Source organism: Callorhinus ursinus, unplaced genomic scaffold, assembly GCF_003265705.2.
Source record: "Callorhinus ursinus isolate GAN/ISIS: 27379988/994484 unplaced genomic scaffold, GSC_fseal_2.0 scaffold1, whole genome shotgun sequence".
NCBI lineage: Eukaryota > Metazoa > Chordata > Mammalia > Carnivora > Otariidae > Callorhinus > Callorhinus ursinus.
In genome coordinates this window covers 7651665-7677955 of record NW_027397063.1, presented here as the reverse complement: position 1 = coordinate 7677955, position 26291 = coordinate 7651665, and the positions used below count along the sequence as shown (strand labels likewise).

Sequence of the window (26291 nt, the reverse complement as noted above, 5' to 3'; positions counted from 1 at the left end):
AATGACAGGGATGATACCTGTGAGGAGTTTCTCAGCCTGATCATCATACCATAGAGGGGTATGCACACGCTCCTTGGGGGTGCTCACCACTGGCCATTGCACTCTGAAAGAAAATACTAGAACTTCTCTTTTAATTTCCTAGTCTCTGTGTGTTTTATAATATGTAATATGTAAGAATAGTACATGATTGAAATATGTAGACATACATATATTGTGGCAATCCTTTTTGCTAGTCGTTTATATATGATCAAAAATGGCATTTATTACATGTCAATATTTAAAACAATATTTAAAATATGGTATATTTTAAAATATATACACTTTTTTTTTTCCACTCGTTGTCAAATGATCCTTTATTGAAACATTTTCCTTTGTAGTTAACTAGCCAGGCATTCCAGCGCACCACTGTGGATGTCATCTATGATGTCATGAGGGTGGCGGCCATCTACATTGCAGCCCACAGATTGGGCAGTCCCCAGGATCTCTTTAATGGTTCCAGAGAGTTCTCTGGCTAAAGATCGGTGTCACATCTGTCGGGCAATATTGACAATCTCATCAAAAGTGATATTTCCACTGTGCTTAATGTTTTTCTGCTTCTTTCTGTCTCTTGGTGGTTCCTTGAGGGCTTTGGTAATCAGGGCCGAGGCAGAAGGTACCACTTCAATCTGGGCCTGTCTCTTCTGAATGGCCAGTTTCACTGTAATCCTTAGACCCTTCCAATCACCGGTTGCCTTGGTGATGTCATCACCAACCTTTTTTGGAGACAGACGCAGCGGGCCTATCTTCGGGGCCAGGGCAGACGTGGCACCGACTTCGCCACCGATGCACCTCAAGTACACAACTTTGATCTCGTTGGGGTCGAACTTAGGCGGCATGGCGGAGGTGGCTGGTGTCGGATGAACCCGGATTCGGGACGACCGAAGAAAGTTGCACCTTTGTCTCCCCGACCCGAAAGCCAAAAGCTCCCCAAGCCGAAAGCCAAAAGTATACACATTTCTGATAACTTATATATGAACATTTCGAGAAAACTAAGAGTTTCTGTGTATGGTAAAGCATGTTCTTAATGATGAAATAGTTGTACTTGTTGCCTCTGTTTTGTGGTGTAAAGCAAGACTTGTTCTATAAAAAGACTCGTTAAGATCTGGCTTGACAGATTTGAGTCTTTTTCTTAAGTCATTTTCTTCCTTATGTTGGAAGACCTTTACCTTATGTAGAATGTGTCCCTTGCTACAAAGCACCAAAGCCGCCTACCAGCTGTCAGATGTTGGGGAAGGGGGCATGGAGAATGGTGGAATGCCATCTGCCTGTTCTTTTGTCAGTCCCTGCCGAAGGGTGACCTTTGGGGAACTAGGCACGCATGCCTTTTAAAGTCATGAGGCACCAGGGCTAGGATGCCACCCAGAAACTTCCCTGACCCAGTCTGTTTGCTCCCCGGAGGTGTTTTCTCAGGGTGAAATGCCTTACTTTCAGAGAGCTATGAAATCCTTGGTTCAAAAAGTTCTTGACTCCCTCATCCCGAGATCCTTTTTCCTAAAATTAGGAAACCTAACTAAAAATGGCTGTGAAGAACCTATTTTATTTTTTTTTTAAAGATTTTATTTATTTGACAGAGACACAGCGAGAGAGGGAACACAAGCAGGGGGAGTGGCAGAGGGAGAAGCAGGCCTCCCGCCGAGCAGGGAGCCCGAGGCGGGGCTTGATCCCAGGACCCTGGGACCCTGGCCTGAGCCACCCAGGCACCCCAAGAACCTATTTTAAATGAAATAAATGAATAAGTGTGTCTAGGTTCTCTAGAGACTTTTGTTTTCATTTTTGTTTTTGTGATGAGTATTTTAAGTTATATTTGACACTGTCATTTTAAAAAATACTTTTAACAAGACTTAATCCAAGTGAAATCTTGCATGTGTTTTTGCAGGTTTGATGACGACTAGAAGCATGCTTTCACTGAACTTCCCAACACCATTTGTTACGCAGAATGTCTCTGAGTGAGAACGCAGTTTTTGCCTATGAATCTTCCGTGCACAGCACCAATGTCTTGCTCAGCCTCAACGACCAGCGGAAGAAGGACGTGCTGTGTGACGTCACAGTCCTCGTGGAGGGCCAGCGCTTCCGCGCCCACCGGTCTGTGTTGGCGGCATGCAGCAGTTACCTCCACTCGAGAATCGTAGGCCAGGCCGATGCAGAGCTTAACATTACTCTACCAGAAGAGGTGGGAGAGAGGTCCATGGTTCTGGAAGTCACCCTGCTTTTAATTTAATTGAACCTAATTAAGTCTCTTTATGGTTTATGAAGTTAAAAATAAAACCGTGTCCTTCTTGTCATGAGGCTGAGGAGCAGTTCCCAGGTTCTGCAGCAACTCATTTCTTTAACTTTTTTCATGCAAATTATGACATTTTACATGTAGAATTGTTAGTTTGGGATGTTAGTTAACAATAGTTATTGAGCAGTTGAATAACTTGACCCACTGTTATAGTACCCCCCCCTTTTTTTTTTTAAGAGAGAGAGCATGTGCATAGGGGAGGAGCAAAGGGAGAGGGAGAAAGAGAATCTTAAGCAGGCTCCATGCTCAGAGTGGAGCCCAAGGTGGGGATGGATCTCAGGATCCTGAGATCATGACCTGAGCTGAAATGAAGAGTCGGTTGCTTAACTGATTGAGCCACCCAGGCAGCCCTCTGTTACTTTCTGATAAATGACCAAAGCAGGGCACAGCCGGTGGATTGTAGACAATTCGGAGAAGTCATGCTCAGAGTCATGGCTATAGTATGTCGCATTCTCTCCCTTTGGACCTTTTCCTGTGATGGGAAACTGAGTGGGTTTAGGGTTCTAGAAATCATCCATTTTTCTAAGACACCGGCTCTCCGTAAGTGTTCTATTGCCCCTTTCTTCTTTCTTGATATTGTTTCTATGCATTGGTAAACGATTTTGTGTCATAATTATAGAGCTTGGTTTTACACATGTCTTTCCCACCAGCCTGTTGTGGAGCTCAAGCACCTAAATGTTTCTGTCCTTGTTATGTCCTGCCTCCAAGAGACCTCTCAGGTCTCAGGGAAGTGCTGGTTACACTTACTCTTAATAGAATAGCTTGCTTTTATTTAGTGAGTAACTGTAACTAGAAGAGTGTTGAGCCTTGTGGCATTGGGACACAAAATAGTGGTTGTTGAGAGGAGTTTGGAGAAAGTATGTAGAACTTTTTTGTTTAGGGCAGGCCCGCGTGGGCTACTCTGTGATGGATACTAAGCCTACAGTTTACCTTATGTTGGTCACCCATGCTTCCATGAAACTGTACAGTTTGGGGAATCAACAGATTTTCACTTCCGTGGCAGAGGTCAGTGAATAAGGCAATACCAAGAAAATGATAAAGGCCAACTATAGGTTAGCCATTGTTTTTAAAAAGTAACAACACATATCTTAATGGCAGTGTTTAATGTCTTTACCTCATGTGAGTAAAACCGTAATTCATGTGTCTTTAAAAGTGGAATCTATAAAGTGGATGGTATGGTTCTAATGAATGGGGTGTGTTAAGCATGCTTTTCCAGACTCCCAAATAGCTTTACATTTTCTAGAAGGATATTTTTACTTACCAAGTTAAAAGAGCTGTTTTTATAATGATCACAAATAAGTTATTCATCTCCCTATTCCCCTTCTACTTTTATTTACCTACTAGACCACTTTAAGTGATGCATTTGTTTTTATTTTGTATATTAACAGGTGACAGTTAAAGGATTTGAACCTTTAATTCAGTTTGCCTACACTGCCAAACTGATTTTAAATAAGGACAATGTGGATGAAGTGTGCAAGTGTGTGGAATTTTTAGGTGTACGTGACATTGAGGAATCCTGCTTTCAGTTTCTCAAATTTAAGTTTTTGGACTCCACTGCTGACCAGCAAGAGTGCTTAAGAAAAAAATGCATCCCATCACACTGTCAAAAAGCAGACCTTAAATTTTCACTTTTGGACCAGAGGGATTTAGAAATTGATGAAGTGGAGGAATTTTTGGAAAATAAAAATGTCCAGACTCCTCAGTGGAAACTGCATAGGTATCAAGCAAATGCAAAAGTATCATCACCTCTGCAAGACAGTGCCAGTCAAACCTGTGAATCCATGTGCTTAGAAAAGGATGCTGCTCTGGCTTTGCCATCTTTATGCCCCAAATACAGAAAATTCCAAAAAGCTTTTGGAACTGACAGAGTCCGTACTGTGGAATCCAGTGTCAAAGACGTTCATGCTGCTTCTGTTCAGCCAAATGAGACATCTGAAAATGAGTGCCTGGGAAGAATCCAGGACTGTGCAGATCTGCAGGTGATTTTAAAATGTGAAGAAAGTAAATTAACAACAGAACATGAAGAAAGCAGGAAGAAAGATCCTGCTTCTCATTGCCCATCAGAAAAATCAGAAGTGACTCCTTTCCCCCACAATTCTTCTGCAGACCCTCACGGGCTCTATTCTCTGTCTCTTTTACACACATATGACCAATATGGTGACTTGAATTTTGCTGGAATGCAAAACACGGCAGTGTTAACAGAAAAGCCTTTGTCAGGTACAGAGGTTCCAGAGGAGAAGACATTTGGTGAAAGTCAGGATTTACATTTGAAATCTGACTCTGGCCCCAGGGAAGACAGTAGCCTTGCCTCCAGCGATCGGAGTAGTGTGGAACGAGAAGTGGCAGAACACCTAGCAAAAGGCTTCTGGAGTGACATTTGCAGCACAGACTCTTCTTGCCAAATGCAGTTATCACCTGCTGTGGCCAAAGATGGTTCAGAACAGATCTACTCACAGAAACGGTCTGAGTGTCCCTGGTTAGGTATCAGGATTAGCGAGAGCCCAGAGCCGGGTCAGAGGACTTTTACAACGTTGAGTTCTGTCAACTGCCCTTTTATAAGTACTCTGAGTACCGAAGGCTGTTCAAGCAATTTGGAAATTGGAAACGATGAGTATGTTTCAGAACCCCAGCAGGAACCTTGCCCTTATGCTTGTGTGATTAGCTTGGGAGATGACTCTGAGACTGATACTGAAGGTGACAGTGAACCCTGTTCAGCCAGAGAACAAGAATGTGAGGTAAGGGGAAAATGTGTGTGTTGCTAAGTCCTTGTTTTACCACTGTTAATGGGGATTCACTCTGTGTCAGCTCCCGTTGCACCACTAGGGACATAGGAGCAGGCTCAGGGAGGGAGGATGAAATCCACAGACAGTTGTAAAACTGTGTGAACAGTACCCAAAGAGTGTGACGAAGTTTGAAGGACTTCTGTGTTCATATATTTCAAGCAAGTATATTTATGTTTGCCGTGGAGTGGATTCACACATTGGCTGTTTAACTGTTTAAATCAAATACCATGTCCCAAGAGGAAAAATAATAATGATTCTGTGATTGTTACATGGTAACTCCTGGAAAAATGCAACACATATTCCGATCTTATTCATTGCCACAGGATCTCTGGACTAGTCACTTAGCAGTGATTTAGCAGTGACTAGGCGTAGGAATGTGCCTTCTAATGCAGAGTTTTCTTTGCCTTAGTTTTTCAGAGCTATTAATTTTTTTCTTATTTTCCCTTAGCCATTTCAGCCATTAATTTAACATCTTAATAATTTGGTATGAGTTACATGTAGCTGGTATGGTATTAACCTTACCAAGCATGATCTGTGTATTTTGTGTACAAATGTTCATATTTGATAGCTGCTTTTTTTGTAAAACATTACCATAATTCTGGTAATAATAAAGGCTTGTTGGTTCTTTTAGCATTTTCTTTAGTTTTCTAGCTGTTGGATGACATGTGTTTAAGAGAGGGACAGAGGTTCTTTTTTTTTTTTTTTTTTTAACCCCCCCTTGGCTTTGGGAGGGGGTTATTGGTGATTTAATTTAAGAAGTAATATGTATTCATGAGTTATAGCTGTAGATTTGTTTATGGCATTTATAAATCCAGTGTTTGGAACTATGAAAAGAATGTTAAAAAATAAGACATTTAAGAAATTGTAAAACATTTTGTATAACTAGTTTCTCTAGTTTGAAAGACAAATTAAGTAGGTTGCCAGAGAAACTTGATCAATGTTTTATAAGCATTTTTGATAATTAATATAGTTAAATTGTCACACAGTGACAATTTAAAAAAATTATCTTCTCCTTTTTCTAAATTTAAGTATGTTGAAAATGACTTTAAAATATTCATAAGGCTTTTCTAACCATTTCTATATTGGAAAGTGAAATGTGTTGATTTTTAAGTTGAGTTATGTGAAACTATTCTCTTGACAGAAAACTTAATTTTCTGAAATGCTTTAGAAATCACTAGTGTATTACACCAGTGTTAAATCAGTGCTTCACAGTAAAATAAAAGTACAAAATAGATTTTTTTTTTGTTTGGTTAAACACATTAGAAACACTTTAGAAAGAGGCTTAAAGATCTCTGTGGGGTATTAACATACCCTAGTAAAAAGAACTTAAGTTCTCTTTTTTTATTTTAAATGCATGAATATTTGTGTTAATATTTTTGATTTGCTCTAAAAAAGTGTGCTCTCAATTTTCTTGTCTTCTGAACTCTCTAAAATAGTCTAGAAATATCAAATTATTCTTTATTATAAGGGGTTATATAGAAATCCGAAATAGAGGTCTATTTTTTAAGTCTAAATGAAGTTCTCTGGAAAATATAGGTGTGTATCTTCCTCTTCCTAGATTTAAGTATAATTCCATAGTACGGCAACAGTTACTAATGTTTATTTTACATTGTAGGTAAAACTGCCATTTAATGCCCAACGAATAATTTCACTCTCTCGAAATGATTTTCAATCCTTGTTGAAAATGCACAAGCTGACTCCAGAACAACTGGATTGTATCCACGATATTCGAAGAAGAAGTAAAAACAGAATTGCTGCACAGCGCTGTCGCAAGAGAAAACTTGACTGCATACAGAATCTTGAGTCAGAAATTGAGAAGCTTGTAAGTATACAAGTTTCTTACTTAGATTCCACCACATTCATTCATTCTTTCTTTTTTATAGCGGAAATCGCTATTTCAATTCCGGAGTCAGATATAATGCTCAGAATTTACCAATTACTGTTTTAAGAAAATATATGACATTTTTAGAAAGCTTAAGAAATAAGAAAATGAGAGTTTTCATAGACTATTTTACTTATGTGAGTATTCTACGTGTTTGGTGTGATACGCTATAATATGTAAATTAGGAACTATTTGTGGGTGCTATTTTTTAATGATATACAAATTAAGGATAATTTTACTGTTTACCTAATTCTTTTTTTTTTTTTTTAAGATTTTTATTTATTTATTTATTTTAGAGAGAGTGCATGAATGAGCACAAGATAGCATGAGGGGGGGCCCACAGAGGGAAAGGGGGAAACAGGCTCCCCCCTGATCAGGGAGCCCGACAATGTGGGGCTTGATCCCAGGACCCCGGGATCACGACCTGAGCCGAAGGCAGATGCTTAACCAATTGAGCCACCCAGGCGCCCCACTGTCTACCTAATTCTTAGTGGTTGAGTAAAGATTAAAGAAATGGTGAAACACTTTAATCTCTTTGTGCGGTGTTTGGTGTCTATAAAAGCTAATGTTTTAGTCGTTGGTTTAAATGAACTGTAGACTTGAATAACTTGTTTTGGTTGATACCAGAACAAATAAAACAACTTGGATCTTTCATCTCAGGGAAAAAACTCATGATGCTGGTATAAATAGAAAATTTAAGGTCTAATGAGACTCTAAGTGAGAAGAATGCTTACTTTATTGAATCTTGTTATTTATTCCAGCATCAAAACAAATTAATTGAAAAATGGATACTTTGCACCCAAGTTTCTCTGTTCCCTAGTGGTTGGTGGAAGGAAGCATTGTCTGAAACAAGGCAGCTGTGGTTAGAGACAGCAGGGAACCAGGACCTAGAAATAGTAAAAACATTCTTTGAATATTTGGTTTTGAGTCTTTGTTAATTATTGGTGAAAGTTTAAAATTATGATTGTAGCAAGTCTTCAAGCACAAACATTCTAGCTATGAATAGCAAGCGTACAGCAACATTTCAGTAAAAAGAAACAGCCTGTCCAGGAGATGCATCCTTATTTTATGCTGTACCTGGTTGTTATGATAATGTTGTGATTTCCTCTATTGAATCCATCTTTGCCCTCATCACAGAAAAACAAAAGCAAAAATAAAAAACCAGTCTGTGCCTTTATATGCCTTCAGAAAAGTGGAAAAATAAAAACTTGCTCATATATTGTGGTCAGTACCCTCTTTACCTGTTATATTAATTTGGACAGTGGATGGAAGAAACAAACCATTTGAAGCATGAATGAATGACTTAATGCATTTGTTGTAAGGGTACAGGTGTGTCTCATAGAAGCCAAAGAATGGAGCAGGCCTCGTCAGTAGCATAGAACAAGGAAGTGGAAAACTGCCAGGAACCCAGAGAATCTTCTCTGTCAGCCCGTCTCTCTGTACCTGCTCCCGTGGAACTCCACACAGTGGCTCTGTGTGCCACCAAGTGCGCATGGGAAGAGTGGCTGTAGTATGGCTCCTAAATAGTTTCGCTCTCCTCCAGGGTCTAGTGCAGACGGAGACGACAGTTTTAGTTCTAAATTCCCAAGGAGGTGAGCATCTAATTGGCTTATTTTGGCTCAGGTGCCTCTTCTGTGACGAGAGAGCAGGGACCAACAGCAATGTGGCTGCCGAGAGCCCACCTCTGGGCACACAGAGCCGGTAGCCTGCCAGGGATCTGCTCACCCGGATGTGCACCAGTCCGAGCTCAGCCCAGTCCCCGTCCTCTCCCCAGGATCACCTGAGAAGACATGCTAACTTTTTTTTTTTTTTTTTTTTTTAAAGCAGAGTGACTTGCCTTGTGTTTTAGCTTCCTTGAACCCTGCCTAGTCCTTCATACTGCTCGCAGTTCTAGTGATGTATACGGGTTCACTCCAGTTGCAAAGGGTAAGGGGCACTTGTAAAGTTCAGTCTTGCCACAGATGTCTCTCTTAGGTGAAAATAAGCAGAGGATCTGCTACTTATTAGCTTATAGGAATAAGAAAGCTGGCCCTTTTCCTAGAAGTAAAAGAATTTGAGCCTTAAGGTATTTTATTAAGAAGTTTACTTGAAATTTAGACCCTGGTTATTGGGTGATGTTATGGGTCTTGTTGTCTTTTGTAAAGAGAGAAGGACCAACAGTAGTTAAGCTACACTTCTGTCACAGGTTTGCATTCAGTAGTGTGGGGAATTGAGACTATGGAGGACTGTGACAGGTTTGTTTTTGTTTTTTTTTAATTAAGAGGACGCTCTGGAAACATGGCCAGTAGACAAGCAGTATTTCCCAGTATTTATACTCTGGGTGGTATTTTAGCAAACCTATTTAAGGGAAATTACTTGTTTCATAACCAAACAGCCCATGTTAATATAGCCAGTAACTGATTAGGTTAACATATAAATAAATGCACAGTAAATATTGCCCTGGTCTGATAATATTCAGGTGAAGGGTCCCATATTTTGGTAAGTTTTAGTCTTTGGCTATTGGCTATAAACTTTTTGCAGTTTGTCCTAAGAGTAATAGCATAATAGACTGGATGGATCAACACATGAAAAAAAGTGTTTTGATTACAGTAAGAGTAGTGATTCTAAAATGTCCTCAAGGTGGGTTCATAGAATAATGATCACATATAAAAAACACTTTAATAGTCTTAATGTGCTGGGAAAGCCAAAGGGTGATATTAGTTTGAATTCAATAAATCAGTGAGTTGTATTTCTCAAAAAGAAGTCCCGTCAGAATCTAACTAGAACCTTTGAAGAAAAAGCTGTGTATGTATTTGGTAATAATTTATTTGATAAATTGGTAGTAATTACTTCTAACATTTATTTAAAGTTTGATAGTATATTAAAGGTTAGGTATTGATTTGGCATTGCATTTACTATAAGGATTTTGAATATAATCTACAAACCAATAACCTGGCTTTTTTTTTTTTTAACCAATAAACAAAGTTCAGGAATCATTCAACTTCTGTTATGTGTTTGGCTTACAAAGCTCTTATCTTTATAGGATTCTTTACAAGGTCCATATTTCTTTTTTCCTGGAACATTAATTCAGAAGTTAGGAAATAGTATGCTTCTATACCATTTTGGCCTCAAGGAAAGGTAACCCTGAAATGAAAGGAACTTTGCCTTTAAAGAAAAAGTTACCAAAATGTATTTCTCTTAGATGGCATCAAATATTGATTGACAGCAACTTACAGGTGATCAGAAATCAGAGTCTTGACAAAAGCACTTGAATTCAGCGTTGAGGTGTTCAGACATCACTTCGTTTCATTGCCCTTGTCTATTGTGCTATATGGTATAGGAGTACAGAGACCTCATCTGTCCTTAGTGTTTTGCATCTTGTGGGGAGGATTGCATTATTTTATTAAAAACAAACCTGTTCTAACCCAGGTTAATAATAAACCACATGCTACTCGCTGCTGTACCCTCATGCACACTGCCGTCTCCAGACACACTCACTGGGCCCTTCTGGAATTTGCTCATTTGCCCTTCTGTGATACCTTTGAGCAGCACACCTTGAAACGTGGTCTGTGGACCATTGGCATCAGAGTTATCTGGAGATGTCCCTTTTAAAAATGCACTTCCCTAAAAAAATAATAGGAAAATAAAACACACGTTACTCAGTCCCACCCCAGACCTGTGGGAGGGTACCAGAAACATGCATTTTGAATGGGGAGTATATACAATATTGAGGATTTATTAATTTTCTCAGGGAAATTAATGTTTCCAGGGAAAATCTTCACATTGAAAATTTGAGAGCCTTCTGCACTGGGACACAGAGTTCAGACGGAGGCTGTGGGGTCAAACAGCTAGGCATTCTGCCTGGCTACTTGGTAGCTTTGTGGCCTGGGGAAGTTATTTTTACCTCTGAAACCTACGTTCCCTCACTGGTGATATGGGCATAAGGATAGCATCTCCCTCAGGGTTGGTGCAAAGATCACATGCCATCAGGAATGGGAAGCTTTTTGTATTGCTCAGTACATGTTTGGGGCTCAGTAAATCTTAGTAGTTGTATTTTTAAATAAAAGTAGTCCTCTCATCTTTCTCTGAGCATCTGTCAAGCATATTAAATGTTTTGCTGGGTACCAGGAAATCAAAGATAAATGAGAGAGAGTCCTTGCCAATAAAATGCTTATATTTCTCACAGGGAGCCAGGTTTATGTGTGCTCATGTTTTCTTGAGATTTGTCTTCTTCCCTTGCATTCTGAAAATTTCAAGCTTTCAGAAAAGTGAAATGAATAGTGTAATAAACAACCTCATGTCGATTCAATAATTACTGACATTTTGTCACATTTGCTTCTCTGGGCAGATGTGTGTCCCTGCTCTGGTTGGTTGGTCTGTCTTTGTCTCTCTCTCCCTGTCAGTCTGTTTTGGTCTCTAACCACAGTTGGTTGATCTTGGTCTCATTGTCTTTTCTCTCATGGTCTCTATTGCTCTTCTTTTATTTTTGGAATCATTTAAAAGCTAACACATTATGACATTTCACCCCTAAATGCTGAAACATGTATCTCTTAAAAAATAGACATTCTTACATATCTTTGCCAATATATTTATCACACCTGAGAAAATTAATAAATCCTCAGTATCGTATATACTCCCTATTCAAATCACTCATTGTTCCCCAAATATATTTCATATATACACTTTTTTCCCCAAACTAGGGTCCAGTCATCACAGAACACATTTGGTTATACCTTTTTCATTTCTGAATCTGGAACCCCCACCCACCCCCTTTTTAAAATCACAATAACTTTTTAAGAAGTCCAGGTCAGATTTCTCTAAAATGTCCCACTTTTAGTAATTGTCTCATTGTTTCCCTTGGTTTTAACTCATTCCTCCATTTCACACAAACTGCGAAAGTTTAAGTCGTTGCGTTGAAATGAAACGTGAATTGGCACTGTGTCCTTCCTATTGCATTGCATGGTGGGTCACGCGCTGTCAGGGTGTCCCACCTGAGCAGATGGGAATTGACCGATCATTTTCCAGGTTATATTGTTTGCTGCTGTAATTGTTCAGTAATCTGTGGAGTGTTACTTGGGCCCTTTAGGACCATCCTGTTCCCCACTACTCCTACATTTTTTTGTTTTCTAGTGTATGTTGGGGGCCTTTATAGTGGATGTTACAAAATAGTGACTTCTCTCATTCTGTCTATTGTCCCACGTACACTCATGCTTAATTATTTTTATTTATTTTTTTGGTATTCCTCTTTTATTTTTTTAAATTTTTAAATTAAATTTAATTTTTTTAAAGATTTTTTATTTATTTGAGAGAGAGCAAGCAAGAGAGAGAGCACAGAGGCAGAAAGCAGGCTCCCTGTGGAGAAGGGAGCCCGATGTGGGGCTCCATCCCAGGACCCTGGGATCATGACCTGAGCCGAAGGCAGACGCTTAACCAACTGAGCCACCCAGGCGCCCCGGTATTCTTCTTTTAAAAAAAAGAACTTTTCTTTCCTCCTGTTTTCCCTCCCTCCTATCACACTCCCTTTAGTATCACTATGGGCTCAGGGATTTTTTCCTAATTTAATTTCTTCCAATCCATCATAGTCATTAGTCTTTTTGATGTTGATATTTTTCAAACTTGGCCAGAGCCCCCTCAAGCCAGCTGCTATGTCCTTTTGACATGACCCCATTAGTGGTTCTGTGCCACCTGTCACCTTGGACCTCCCATGTCCCAAGATTTGGAATCATTTCTTTCTCCAAAATTCCCTGAGTTCTTTTAACAGGTATTCAACTTAAAAAAGCATGCTTGCTGCTGGAGTGTTGTTCCTTCGCAGCTCCTTCAGGGGACAGAGCTGGGAAATTGTGTGTGTGTGTGTGTGTGTGTGTGTGTGTGTGTGTGTGTGTGTGTGTGTAAAATCATGAGTACATTCAGTATGTATATCATGCTTTGATAAATAAAAGTAAAAAGTATAATAGAAATCACAAGTTCATGTAGATATTTTCAATAAAAATTTAGCAGTATAGAGCTTTTCTCTTTGCCTCTATGTTTCTATTTTATTCTCTTTCCATTACAAGGAAAATCTTGGCTCCCAGTTATATTAATATATTTTCTGTTTGCTTTGTGCGAACATATATTTATAATCTAATGACTACATTTATATAAGTATAAAGCAAACAGTAAATCTGTTGTTAAAGTAATAGTAAATATATGTATTAGTATAAAGCAAATAGTAAATATATAATAGTCACAAAATTACAGCATCATTATTACTATTAACAGTAAGCAGATGGAGTAAAACATAAGATTTGTTTGCCCTTTTTTGTCCTTAAATATATTCCATAGTATTGAAGTTTAAAGTTTAAAAGTTGTTTGAAGTAATTTTTTGTCTATGCTAGCAATTTGATATACGATGAAATTAATGTTTGTATTTATTACTACCATTTACTCTTCACATCTTTTGTGTAATTTTTGCATATACAAAACATTGATATGATTCAGAAGTTAAAACTATGTTTAAAAAAAGCTATACTCCAAAGTCTTGATCCCATTCTCTCCCTATACCCTATCTATAGCTGTTTCCTATGGGTGACTTTTTATTAGTCTCTGAATTTTTTCCTTGTGTTTCTTTTCTAAAAACAGGTATTTTATATTTATTCTTAGTAACCTTTCTGCTACATGAACATTCTATATATTCTTTTCTGTATTTCACTCTTTTCACTTAAGAAATGATTTCGAGGAAATATTTTCCCTAGTTCAAAAAGGTTCTCATTCATTCATTCATTTATAGAGTGTGATGGGGCGGGGGTGGAGGGAGAGGGAGAGAATCTCAAGCAGACTCTGTACTGAGCTCAGACAGAGCCTGCTGTGGGGCTTGATCCCATGACCCTGAGATCACGGCCTGAGCCAAAGTCCAGAGTCAGACACCCAACCAGCTGAGCCCCCCAGGCACCCCGAGGTTGTCATTCCTTTTACAGCTCCATATTTTCAACTGTGACTGTAGCACAGTATCCATACCGGTTTCTTATTGGTGGACATTTGGGACACTGCAATGAATAACTTTGTACGTTTTTTTTTTTTCTTGTTTAAGGAGATGTGTCTTTAGGATAGATACCTAGAAGTGGGATTGTTGGATCATGGGTAAATGCATATGTAATTTTGTTAGATATGAATAAGTGCTGCTCAGTAGAGGTTGTAGCATTTTGCCTTCCCACAGCTGCATCTGTGTATCTGTCTGCCCACAGCCTCAGCGAGGAGTTTGTTGTCAGCTTTGGGTTTTTTCCCAGTCTGATAGTGACAGTTGGTATCTCATGGTGACTTTTATCTTTGATTCTCTTATGAGTGAAATTGAGCATTTGTATTTATGCTTTTAAAGGCCACTTTATATTCTCCGAACTGTCTGTTTAGACGTGTTACATCACAAGGAACCATTAATCACCATTTCCTAGTAGTGAGTACTCTTTAACCTAAAAAATTGTCACTGTCAGCTAACCCTTTTGGTGCCAGATTCTTTCATTCCTTCATTCATTGGATGAGTTATATTTAAATTGTGGATCACTACATCAAAAACTAATGATGTATGGTGACCAACATAATAAAATTAAAACAATAAAATGTATTTTTTAAACTTCTTATGTTTGAGTGAATATTACATACTAGCTATTGAAAATGTGGATTTGGATGTAAATTTGTTGTCATAAAATGCAGAATGGCACCAGAACACCAGTTTTATTTTTCTTACACATCTGTAGTTAAAGCCACAGTAGCTCAAATTTGTGCTTTATACGATTATATTATAGGAAAATTAAAATATATAATAGAAATAGGTACAAAAATTAAAATATATAGTAGAATTAGGGAAAATATATTTTAGAAATAGGTATATTGTACAAATAGAAACATATTGTAGAACAGGTGTATACAGGAAAATTAAAATACATTGTAGAAATAGGTAGAATTGGCAAAAAATATTATAGATGCTGGCAGTGAGTATGTTTAGGAGGTATCTTTAATAAGATATCATGAAGTGATTAAGTTGAATTACTTTTATTTAATGAATATTACCAAAGTATATTTGTGTTTTAAAATTAGAGTGAAATGGAAAAATCAGCTAACTGCCTGGAAACTTATTCATGTAGGAGTTCAAGTTCAGAGGAACAGCTGGGAGCATTTAATTTATAGAACTAATCATGTGTAGAGTTCCAGGGTTGTACCTGTTGGTATTAGTTGTAAGGAAGCACACATCCTGTTGGGGACACACAGAGAGTATAGTCATGTCACCCTTTATTTAGTGGGATAGTGGTAGGGAGAATATTTAAGGTCATATCAGTGTTTGTCTAAAGATAGAGAAGTTATAAAATATTTGTCATCTTTGTAGTATCTGTAGGTTTAGTAGCAATTCTGATTTCTGGGAGAAAGCTTGAACATTCATTAACTTACTTAGCCATGTTTCATTTAAAAGACCAATCAGCAGTTAACATTTCATCTCTTGGGGGCGCCTGGGTGCCTCAGCCAGTTAAGCATCTGGCTTCTGCTCAGGTCGTGATTCCGGGATCCTGGGATTAAGCCCCACATCAGGCTCCCTGCTCAGTGGGGAGTCTGCTTCTCCCTTTCCCTCTGCCTGCCACTCCCCTTGCTTGTAATCTCTCTCTGTCAAATAAATAAGTAAAATCTTAAAAAAACCCAAAAACAAAAACCATTTCATCTGTTTCTGCTTAGAATGGAGACTCATCCAACTTTGATAGAGGAGTCCATGGCTGAGTATTGTGACTCAGGAAAAATACTTTTCTTCTGGAAGCTTTGTTTCCATCCTCATTTGGATTGGCTTCTGGGAGGCCATAAAAAGAAGTGGGTGCTGATTGCACTGTATGTGTTCCTTTTTGGGCTCCTGGGTGGCTCAGTCGGCTAAGCGTCTGCCTTTGGCTCAGGTCATGATCCTGGAGTCCCAGGATCGAGTCCCACATTGGGCTCCCTGCTCAGCAGAGAGTCTGCTTCTCCCTCTGCCCCTCACCCCACTTGTGCATTCTGTCTCTCTCAAGTAAATAAATAAAATCTAAAAAAAATGTGTTCCTTTTTGGGCAGGTAGTGGTAGGCTCTGTTCTTGCCCTCTAGGCACCTGTGGACTCATTTTATCAGAAGCCTACAACTGACAAACTTTCTGTAACCAAAAATATACTGTTGAACATTGATCTTGGTTTTATTTATTTATTCATTTATATATATAAAAATATATTCTTAACCTATACCTATCTTTTCAAAACAGAACAATTGTATAAAAATCTGAACAAATTGGAGAATAGTTGACAATATAAAATTCAGTACCTTTGGGCACCAGGTGGCTTAGTTGGTTAAGCATCTGACTTTGGCTTAGGTCGTGATCTCAGGGTCCAGGGATCAAGCCCTACGTTGGGCTCTCTGCTCAGCGGGGAGTCGGCTTGTCTCTCTCCCTCTGCCTCTGCTCATGCTGTCTAATAAGTAAATAAAATAAATTAAAAATTTAGTACTTTATAGTCACTGCACATTTTCTCAAAATATTAGATGGCCTTGAAATATTTAAAAACTATCAGTAATTGGGATTCACGTGTAATTTTTTTAGAAAAACTTTTATGTAAAACAGTAGCAGTACTTTTGTATAAAGTAAATATCTTTTTACCCTTCTAGCTTTTTTTATTCCAGAAAAGAATCTGTTTAAAGGATGGTCATTGTGGATTATCACTCTGAAATAAACCGTCTAAACGTTAGCTTGCAACCTCTTCTGCTCTCCAGAGCCTGCCAGTGAGCAGAAAGCCAAGAGAGTTGTCATAAATTGCACAGGAGAAACCTTTGACCTTCTATCAACTTTCTTTACTCTTAATTTATAAATAACTTTTTTATCTGGTTTCCTAGCTCACACCAGGGAGGAAGCAGTACAGTGGTAGAATAGGGAGGACAAGGTGGGACAGTGACGGAAAGAGACGTAGCAGCCACAAGTGATGGTGGGCAGGAAGGCAGAAGCCGGGAAAACTTTTGAAAACATTCTGTGGTCGACTTTCCTGTAGGGATAAAAAAGTTAAATAGTAATAATAACAGCACCAAAAATAATAATTAAGAAACACAAAATTCCTCCCCAAATTCTTCACACTTTAGTAACTCACTTACTAGCTTTTTCTGACTCCGGTCCCGTTACACTCCGAGTCCCATCTATGAAATGGGTTCATTAGTACTTAAATCAACGGAGTCATTGTGTGAATGACATAGTTGAGACTGCACATCTGAAAGCATTTAGCTCAATACCGGGCATGAAGTAAATGTTCAACAAATGGTCCTGCAACGATTTGAGTTGCAGTAGTTATGATGAGTGTACTTGTATTTTTTTTGGTTGTATTCCATCTCAAATGTCAGGTCCACATTGGTGTACAATCTGCAAATCCAAAAAGGTCTGAAAACTTGACAAGTTTGTCATAAACTATTTTGACCAGAAAACTGATGTAGACCGACATCAGTTCTCCCACTTTGTGCATAATTTGATAATGTGTTTTATTTAGAAATGTGAAGATGTTTGACAGTGGGGTACTGCCCCAGACCCTGCTAGAGGGATTATGTGTGCATCCGCATTGTCTTCCTAAAATCTGAAAAATTCTGAATCCCGAGATACATCTAGGCTTCAGAGTTTTGGATGAGGGATCATAGGCCTCTGAGGTACTTAAAGATTTTTGAATGGAGTTGAAAGTAAAAATTCCATGTGCTCTTATTTAATGAGAAGACAACAGTAGATACAAATGTTTGATCACCTCAGAAATGTTGATTGAGCTACTAAACACAAGTCGTTGCATTCTCTTTCCCACCTCCCAGCAAAATGAAAAGGAGAGCTTGTTGAAAGAGAGAGATCACATTTTGTCAACTCTGGGTGAGACGAAGCAGAACCTCACCGGACTGTGCCAGCAGGTCTGTAAAGAGGCAGCTCTAAGTCAAGAACAGATCCAGATACTCGCCAAGTACTCAGCTTCAGATTGCCCGCTCTCATTTTTAATTTCTGAAAAAGAAAGAAGTACTCCTGATGGTGAACGTGCGTTACCATCCCTTTTGAGTTTACCTGAGGGGCCCCCAGCAGGGCCGCCCACCTGCCGCGAGCCAAGCCCTTGCCATCCCAGTGCGCAGAGCGGCGGGTCGGGAGGCTGTGCGCCCAGCCAGGAGGCCCGGCCGGCTGTCAGTGCTGCACCTGAGCAAGCTGGGCTCGGGGAACCTGGCCGGCAAGGGGGAGGCATCTCTGATTTCTGCCAGCAGATGACCGATAAATGTACTACTGATGAGTAAACTTGCATTCTCGTCCTTCACACCATTCATTTTCTACTGCAGTTGCGACGTCTTAAAAGCATATTATAGCTTCTGTCTCTTAACGATACTGTTTTTTGCCCCTGGTAGTTTGCTGTTAAGGGAATTCCTCTGCAGTCAATCCTGATTTTTCCTTGATTTCCATGAGATGCAGAAATTACATGCCTCCTGGATCCCGAAAAACCACCTGTGAAAATGCAGTAAGGCTTTCAAAGCTCATGTTTTAAGGAATAATAACTGTGAGTAGTAACTCTTCCCAGTATGCAAAATAAATGTGAGAATGCAAGCAGCGTATCAAACAACAGTGTAAGAGCCTGAAACATCTGCAGAGTTCCTACTGAAGAAGTAGCCCGCAAAAGTTCCGTCGTCAGACCTTACTGCACTGCACTGCACTGGTTTAAATGAAGATGCCTCCCCAAGTAATGCTGGTGGGGCTCAGTTCTGCCTTGAAGTCAACGAAGGGAGAAAAACGGGTAGAATGGCAGTGTGAGAAAGACAGTGTCTTGCCTGAATCCTGGAGCTTTGCCCTTCTCCCACTAAAACCAAGGATTGGTTGGCCTGCAGTGCGACTCCTAAGCTCCGCTGGGAGTAGGCAGGAGACAGCCTATGGTAGAGGTTCCTGCTCCTCTTCAGTGTCGACTTCAGAAGTTCCGGCTGTGTAAACAATAGATAAGTGTCGTTTTTCCCTCCTTTCTTTTTTCTCTGCAGTCTCTACCACATCTGGGTCCATCGTGATCTGTTTCCTGACATTCTTGTCCTTTTGGAAGAAATAGGACTGGGGATACAGTGGCTGAAGGGGAGGCATTGGCAGCCTTGTTGCAGCCTCCCTAGACTCCTGGAGAGCTTACCAAAATCCAAAGCTGTTGGCCTTCCCACTGCGGGTCACCCATGCAAGAAAACCAGACGTCTTTCCACCATGGGGAAAGAAAATTGCTTATGTTTATCAGGAGTGGCAGTTCATTTTTCAACCTATTTTTGATGTCCTGTGGTTTACTTGTAAAAAGCGTTATTGTAGATAAAAATGTATCTACAAACAACCATACAGGTTTGTGAAATAGGATGAAATTCAATCTTGTTCCATTGTAGGTTTGAATTTGGAAACCAGATTTAATCTTTCTCTCTTCCCCAAATCTGGTATATAAGGGCACACCAATCATTTTGACTTGGGCATTTTGTAATCGGTCTTTGTGTTCATTCAGTCCTGTTTTAAAATAAAGCTTTTATAATCTCAGCACCTACCCATAATGTTTTGCAGTGGTTCTTAGCCATTCTGATGTTACAGGCTTGTTTGAAAGTCAAATAAACCTATAGATTATGAACCTTCTCAACAATTTTTTCTAAAAATTGCATATATTCACATTGGCAGACACATTTGCAGAGCCTAGTTTTAAAGGGTACACAGGAATAATTTATCATGTTGGATTGGAAAGTACTGAATTTCACCAAGATCAGATACCTGAGAGACTTTTATCGCTTACATCCTGAGTCTAGTGAAGGACATGGGTAGCTAACATGGGAGACAAGCGTCCATCCTGCAGGAGTGAGTTTGAAGCAAGTAGACCTTTGCCCTGACAGCATATGGGGACCAGACTTAATATTTCAGAGTAATTTTGTCAAATGTTACCCTTTCCAATGGGGAGGCGGGTGGTTGGGGGAGATACTGCTAGTATATTTTCCATGGTTGTATGTTATCTCTGTTATTGACTTAGTTGTAAAAGAAAACTAGTTTGGCTTGCTTATTTTCTAGAGGCGTTTATAAGTACACTTAAGAACTTGTCAGGGAGAGTAATTCTATGATAATGCATCCCATACTACAAAAGACTTGTGTGTGTATACCCTATCTATATAATATCCCCATGTAGCTATTTCTTTGATACTTGTAATTTTAAATTTTAACTTCAAAGTATAATATAAAAACTTTTCTGGTTTACAAAATGTAAAATCTTATACAAACCAATGGAATCCTGGATTTCCTACCTCAGTATACACTCAGCTGTTTGTCATATCAGTTTGTGTATGTGCAAATGTCACATAACCTTTTGATTTAATTGCTACTGTAAATAACTGCTTTGAAAGTTACTTAATATTTTATGATACAACCTAGTTGTCTCCAGAATTTAAATATGATTTTTAAGACACTTGGTTTAAGTTTCTCTCTACATATAAACAGTTTAGCTTTAAGGGTTTATTTTAATGATATTCTGATTATTGGCCAAGTGTAATATTTTGTAAAACATAGCATTACTTTTAATAGCCAGCATGTAATACAAGTAACTACACTACCTCATACCTACATGATTTTCAAATTGTAATACAGAGGGACAGAGAGAGAAAAGATTTTATCTTTGTTTTTCGGCCATAAGGTGGGGAAGTTTTCTATATATTGCATAGCATTACACAATTATGCCTATTTTAACATTAACTTCTAAAGAAGTTTTTTCTAAGAAGGTTTGTTTTGATTTTTTTTTTTTTTTAAGGCTGCCGAAGAGGACAAATGACAGGATTATGTATATACAGTGTATATCTTTTCCTTCATGCAGAATTTTGGAAAAGTTGTTTTCAGTTTGTATATGGCATATTTACGTGATCATTGTTCCTTATTTTATTAATTGTCCTTCTCAGTGCTTGATGATTTTTGAAAGACAGTTATTTCTAACTCAGTAAAGTAACATTACCTTAAAATTGCTTTCATTGTTTGAATTCTACAGCTATAGCAAATAATCTTTTGTTAAATTGTTACATCCAGAACAAATATGGTTATAAATTAAATCTTGGTTCTCCATCTGTAAATTTAATAACATAATTTCCTATACCTTAATGCTTAACCAATTTTAAATAAGGAGTTAAATATATTTGATGCAGTAGACGATACAGGTTGCATGTGGACACTTAGCCACATTAACAACTTGGGAAAAAAAAATCAAATGGCAATGCTATAACGAATTCTCAGGTGAACTTTTTTCAGTTTTGGAACATCTATTTTGAATCTGTAAATATTTTAAGTGTTTTATTAGGCATGTAATAAACTATTCCTTGAAATCTATTGGGCAGTTTGAAAATTTAAAGCCATAATGGTAAAAGTTGGCATACTGATGGTGAAATAAACAGAAATAATAATATCTATTGATTTTTTGTATCTTTTATATAATTTTTTAATGCAATAAAACCACTAAAATTATATATCCATATCCTGTTAAGATCATGACTCATTAAAAGGCAACTTTCATGGTATTTAATTTACATTCTTTCTCGTGTGCTTATCCAAATGTAGCAAAACCATTAATGTTAGATATTGGTGATAAATTGACAAATAAAATTATCTAAAATTGCCTCTAATTGAATAGAGTTGTACATTCCATTTCCATTTTCTCACCTTTCATGTGAATTTACTAATTTTAGGCTTTCCCCTGGAATTTGTATATGAGAGAATCTTTCATTGTTTATATATGCCTGAAAAAAAATATTCCTAGCACTCAGATAGTTAAGGAAGCAGAGATTTTAGCCTAACTACTGTTTTACTTGATCTCTGTCTTCAGATAGAGATGTAGGGCTTTTTTAAGGAGGTGTTAGGGCTTCTAACACCTAACACAGTTAGGATACTATATTAGTCCTTTTTATTTTATTTTATTTTTATTTTATTTTATTTATTTTATTTTATTTATTTTATTTTATTTTTTATTTTTATTTAATTTTATATTTTATTTAATTTTATTTTTTATTTTATTTAATTTTATTTTATATTTATTTTATTTTATTTTTTTATTTTTTTATTTTTTTATTTTATTTTATTTTATTTTATTTATTTTATTTTTTTATTTTAATAGGAAGCCCAGCATGGATCCCAATGCAGGGCTTGAACTCATGACCCTGAGCTCAAAGCCTGAGCTGAGACCAAGAGTCAGATGGTTAACCAACCGAGGCACCCAGGTGCCCCATCCTCTTGATTTTTAAAGATTTATCTGCTGAGTCACCTTGACTAGGTTCCATTCAACTTCTCATCAGGCTTTGTAATCGAGCTTTGAGCAGTTGCTCAGAGCTATTGGCAGTCCTGAGCATGGTCTGGACCATTTGCGAAATAAAAAGATGGTAGGTGATGTCCACATTGCTGATGGAGGCCGGGCTGTAAGACATAGCTGATTTGCCCAATGAATTTGCTAAAAGCAAACTCTGGAACTAGGCAGATTTGCAATGTTGAGGCCTGAGAAAGCTGCCTCTGAGGGATGGTTTCTCCTTTACGTGGACTTAAGCTATGCAGCGCCGACTGTAGACAAGCCTCTGTACCCAACACTAGTCCCTCCACCATTCCCTCCTTGGGCCTGAACACCGAATGGCATTTGGGGCAGTGGGTGTAGTGCTGGTGACACTGGCCTGCCAGTACTGGTTAAGAGCCAGAACCTTGCTAGCACTCTGGTGCGTTGGAATCTAGCTGCTTTGAAACACCTGGAAAGCAGCACATATTCTTCCCAGGTTTGCCTAAAAGCCCCGTGAAGAGTATTTTCCCCCTGGAAACTGCAGCAGTGGTGCCTGGAGGCTGCCTGCTCGTGTCAGGGCATCCACAGGCCTGCTGCTTGCAACTTCATTTAATGCCACATTGCACTCACTTTTTAAGGCTTCTTGCAGTCCACCAAAGGGGGCTTTATTGGGGATATTCCTGCCAATTGAATTTAAGTTCACAGGTAGATTTTAGAAAGGGGGCATTGACAGAGCGGCATTGGGGGGAAACTGATAGAAGGAATCTCTCCATCTGCTTTCCATACCTCAGAAACTACTGAGTGTGGACCACAGCCTTTGGGCATGCTACGTACTGTGTTCTGGGAATAGAACTTTCCCTGGGGAAACTGCTCTAATGGCTGGAGATTGGCTGACTTTCAAAACAGGTGGTGCAAATGCTGTGGTAATCTTGTGTGTCTCTATTAACTCTGAGTCACTTTAGACTCTTGGCATTGGGCCAGTACAACTTCTGAGTCCCTGAAGGAATGACACTTTCTGTGAGGCATGACCCACACCTCTTCTTTTTTTTTTTTGCTTAAAGTCTCACTCAGCCTTTTCAAAGGCTTTTGCTTAAAAGGCCTTTTGCTTAAAGGCTCACTCAGTCTTTTGCTTAAAGGCTCACTCAGTCTTTTGCTTAAAGGCTCACTCAGCCTTTTCAAAGGCCCAAGAAGGGCAGTTGGGTCTCCACAGAAAATCACATTTGGTGAATAAGGCACCATAAGCTCCATGACCCTCTGGATCCAAAATGCTCATGCGCTGGTCTAAAACCTCTCACCCAGGCTACGTGGTCTACTGTGAACATCCACCTGGCCAATATAAGCCTCCACCTGCCACCAAAGTTAGAATTCCCTGGCCTTCATGCTACACCAGGGGTCCTCATGATTTCGGATCACTTACTCTATTCTGATGTTGATTTCTCCATGTGTCTAGTGCCATGGCCCACAGGCTTCCAGAGGAGCATTTCTTACTCTCTTCCTGAATTATGAACAATTAGGGAAATAAAATGAAGGGATGTGGATGGAACACCAAAATAAAACCTCAGTGTAATGATTAAGAATAGTTGAAGGAGCACCTTAGAGTGAGAGCCTAATGGGAAGTCCAGAATGAGGCCAGTTTGTCTCCCGTTATTAGCAAGAATTAACCTTTCCCCCCTCCCGGTTCCCAGGAACAGATTTTCCTCTGAGCCGCACCCCACCACCCAGATAGACTTCCTCACTTATCAGTATAGGGGTGTGGGGCGGCAGAGGGCAACCACTGTGGTTTTGAGAAGAAGAATGAGCATGCCAAGCAGAGGACAACCCGTTATTCTTCCCATATTTATAAACCAGCTTAGGTCACCACCTCTCCAGGGAGGGGATGCGTAACAAGGTTAAGGGCCGATCTCCCAGAAATCAGTGATTAAGGGAAGGAAGGGGGTGGGGGAGGGGAATCATGTGGCAGCATGAGGCTGGGGACTTTGAAAGGTTTACAAGCAGAGAAGTGGCAAGACCCCCAGACCGAGAAGCCAGCCCCACTGAACGTCTGGCACCTGCCATCGGCCCTCCCACCCTCCCAGTCGGCCCCTGTGGGGACCTAGGTTCAGGTTTACAAACAAAGTGTGACCTGGTGCTTAAGCCCAAACACTTCTTTTTCCTCTCCCTCACCTCTGTTTTCTACCCTGCTCTTAAAGTATAAATGAAAAGATAATGGAAAAGATGTTTAAAAATTGAGCACAGCACATTCCTTTATCCTTTAAACATAGCTGTCTTTTCAGCAGACATGGTCTTCCTCCTCCTCTCTGGGTTCACACTTCATCACTGTCCTGAGAGCTAGCTGTTTCCTAAAGAGCCAATTTTCTTCTTTCAGGACGCTGCACCTAAATGATTTTCTAGATACCATCTCAATATGCAGGTTTCTGATGTGATATTAATCTCTTGCAAGGAGATCCCATTAATACCCAGAGCACTAGTAAATATGGAAATATCCACGGTAATGTAATCTTTCTAAAGTAATACCTCTTTGGTCCACTTTGGAAACTTACTGTCTTTTTGCTTTGGACTGTTAATCACCAAGAACTGTCTTTTGTAAAATAACTATACATATGTTTGGTTGCTTTGATTTAAGTGATGACCTTAATGAACAGGACCACTACCAGTACCTTTAAAATAAATTTTTTCTGAAGAAAATATTTTTAAATGCTCTGTTTGGGCTTTGTTTGAGCTTCTTATCTGGTTTTTAGAAGACCTTACCTACAGCGTTCTGCATCTGACATTTGAGGGGTCCATTGTGGAAAATCTAATCTTCCAAAAAGTCTCCCATACCATTCCTAGAACTTTGGGTATCTGCTCAAACAGCTCTGTTTCAGCTGGACAGATAAATGAGTTAGCATCTGGGAGGGGAGCTTAATGTGGAATCAAGTATGGGGTTTGGAATTTATAAGAATGAGGAGTGGAGCACATATAAATTAAGGAGATCAAGTTGCTAAGATAAGGTAGGAGAATTTGGCTCATATAAGCACTTAATAGATTGACCTCGTGTTCACTAGGGTCTGGGAGAGCAGACAGCTGCCAACATACTTTAAATAGGGTAAAGATGAAGTATGTACTTAAGGACTAAAGGAATTGCACAAATGTAGGCAATGACTCAGGGCACAAATCCAGGTCCTTTCACAAAGTGCTGTGGGGACGAATAGAAAGAGCACGGACCTGGAGTTAGGACAGACCTAATTTGGAAGCCTGGCTTTGACGCTTAATCACCGTAGAACCGTGGAAACTGACTTCTCCTCGACATAGTTTCTTATCTGTACGTCTTCCATATTGGGTCTTCTGGCCCTTGAGATCAAAGTAAGATTGACCCGAACTTCCATTCACACTCCGTGGAAATCCAAATCAACTCTCCAACACACGTTTATTAAATGCTGTCCTTAGGTTGGAGAGGGAGCTGGATTTCTGGAGTGTGAGTGTGGGGATTAGTGGTAGGACTGGCTTACTCTGAGGCTTACTTCCATCAAATTAGTTCAGATTATCAGTTGTGTGCTGCGTTTGATACCTTGTTGATGGAGCCATTAAACTCAATGACTTCCTTTAGTTACACCAAAGTGAATAATTAATTAATATACCTACAGCTCTAGGCTTTTATGAATAGAGTTGGCTTTAATTAAAATTTGGGAAATATTGTATTTATATAACATCAGTGCAAATGGCTGCAAAGAAAACACGATTAGCCCTGTCTTAACACCTTCCCCTCCACCGGGGAATTTTCATAGGCTGCCTAAACGCATGTTGTGTCTCAGCCTCATGCCATCCCACTGGCTCCTTTCTTCCCCTCTACTCCTTGGTTGTCTGAGGGACACACATTCTTCTCTCTCGAACTTGTGGAGCAGTTCAGTTGACCCCGGTCTCAGCCTCTGAGGATGGCTTTTGACCGTCTTCGCTTATAAACCCATGCAAGGGCTCAGCGGAACAGAGGGCATTCATGGAGAAGGACCTGGCCCATCTAGAAGGCCACTCATCCTTTCGTTCAACAAAACTAAGCTCTAGGAGTAACCACTAAACACTGTTCTGGGTTCCAG

At 39.2% G+C, this 26291-nt stretch overlaps 2 protein-coding genes across 4 annotated transcripts in view; one reads left to right on the top strand and one right to left on the bottom strand.

Moving 5' to 3' along the window:
- Window positions 1-21369, top strand: part of BACH1 (BTB domain and CNC homolog 1) — a 42222-nt gene extending 20853 nt beyond the window's left edge. For 2 of the 3 annotated variants that reach the window (XM_025872307.2, XM_073891328.1), the window contains exons 2-5: window positions 1916-2209; window positions 3709-5055; window positions 6719-6925; window positions 17771-21369. In XM_025872307.2, the coding sequence (XP_025728092.1) occupies window positions 1976-2209; window positions 3709-5055; window positions 6719-6925; window positions 17771-18232 (2250 nt within the window). In that variant the 5' untranslated portion in view covers window positions 1916-1975 and the 3' untranslated portion in view covers window positions 18233-21369. Of the gene's footprint in view, window positions 1-857; window positions 985-1915; window positions 2210-3708; window positions 5056-6718; window positions 6926-17770 lie in introns of those variants that run through there. The other variant, XM_025872314.2, reaches the window with a different exon arrangement.
- Window positions 347-875, bottom strand: LOC141372563 (large ribosomal subunit protein uL11-like). Its single transcript, XM_073891357.1, has one exon. The coding sequence runs from the start codon at window positions 873-875 to the stop codon at window positions 525-527; it is 351 nt and encodes a 116-aa protein (XP_073747458.1). The 3' UTR covers window positions 347-524.
- Window positions 21370-26291: the final 4922 nt, after the last annotated feature.

What these genes read in the sequence shown, in the direction of transcription:
- LOC141372563 (XM_073891357.1), bottom strand. Translation starts at nt 875, where the DNA reads ATGCCGCCTAAGTTCGACCCCAACGAGATCAAAGTTGTGTACTTGAGG.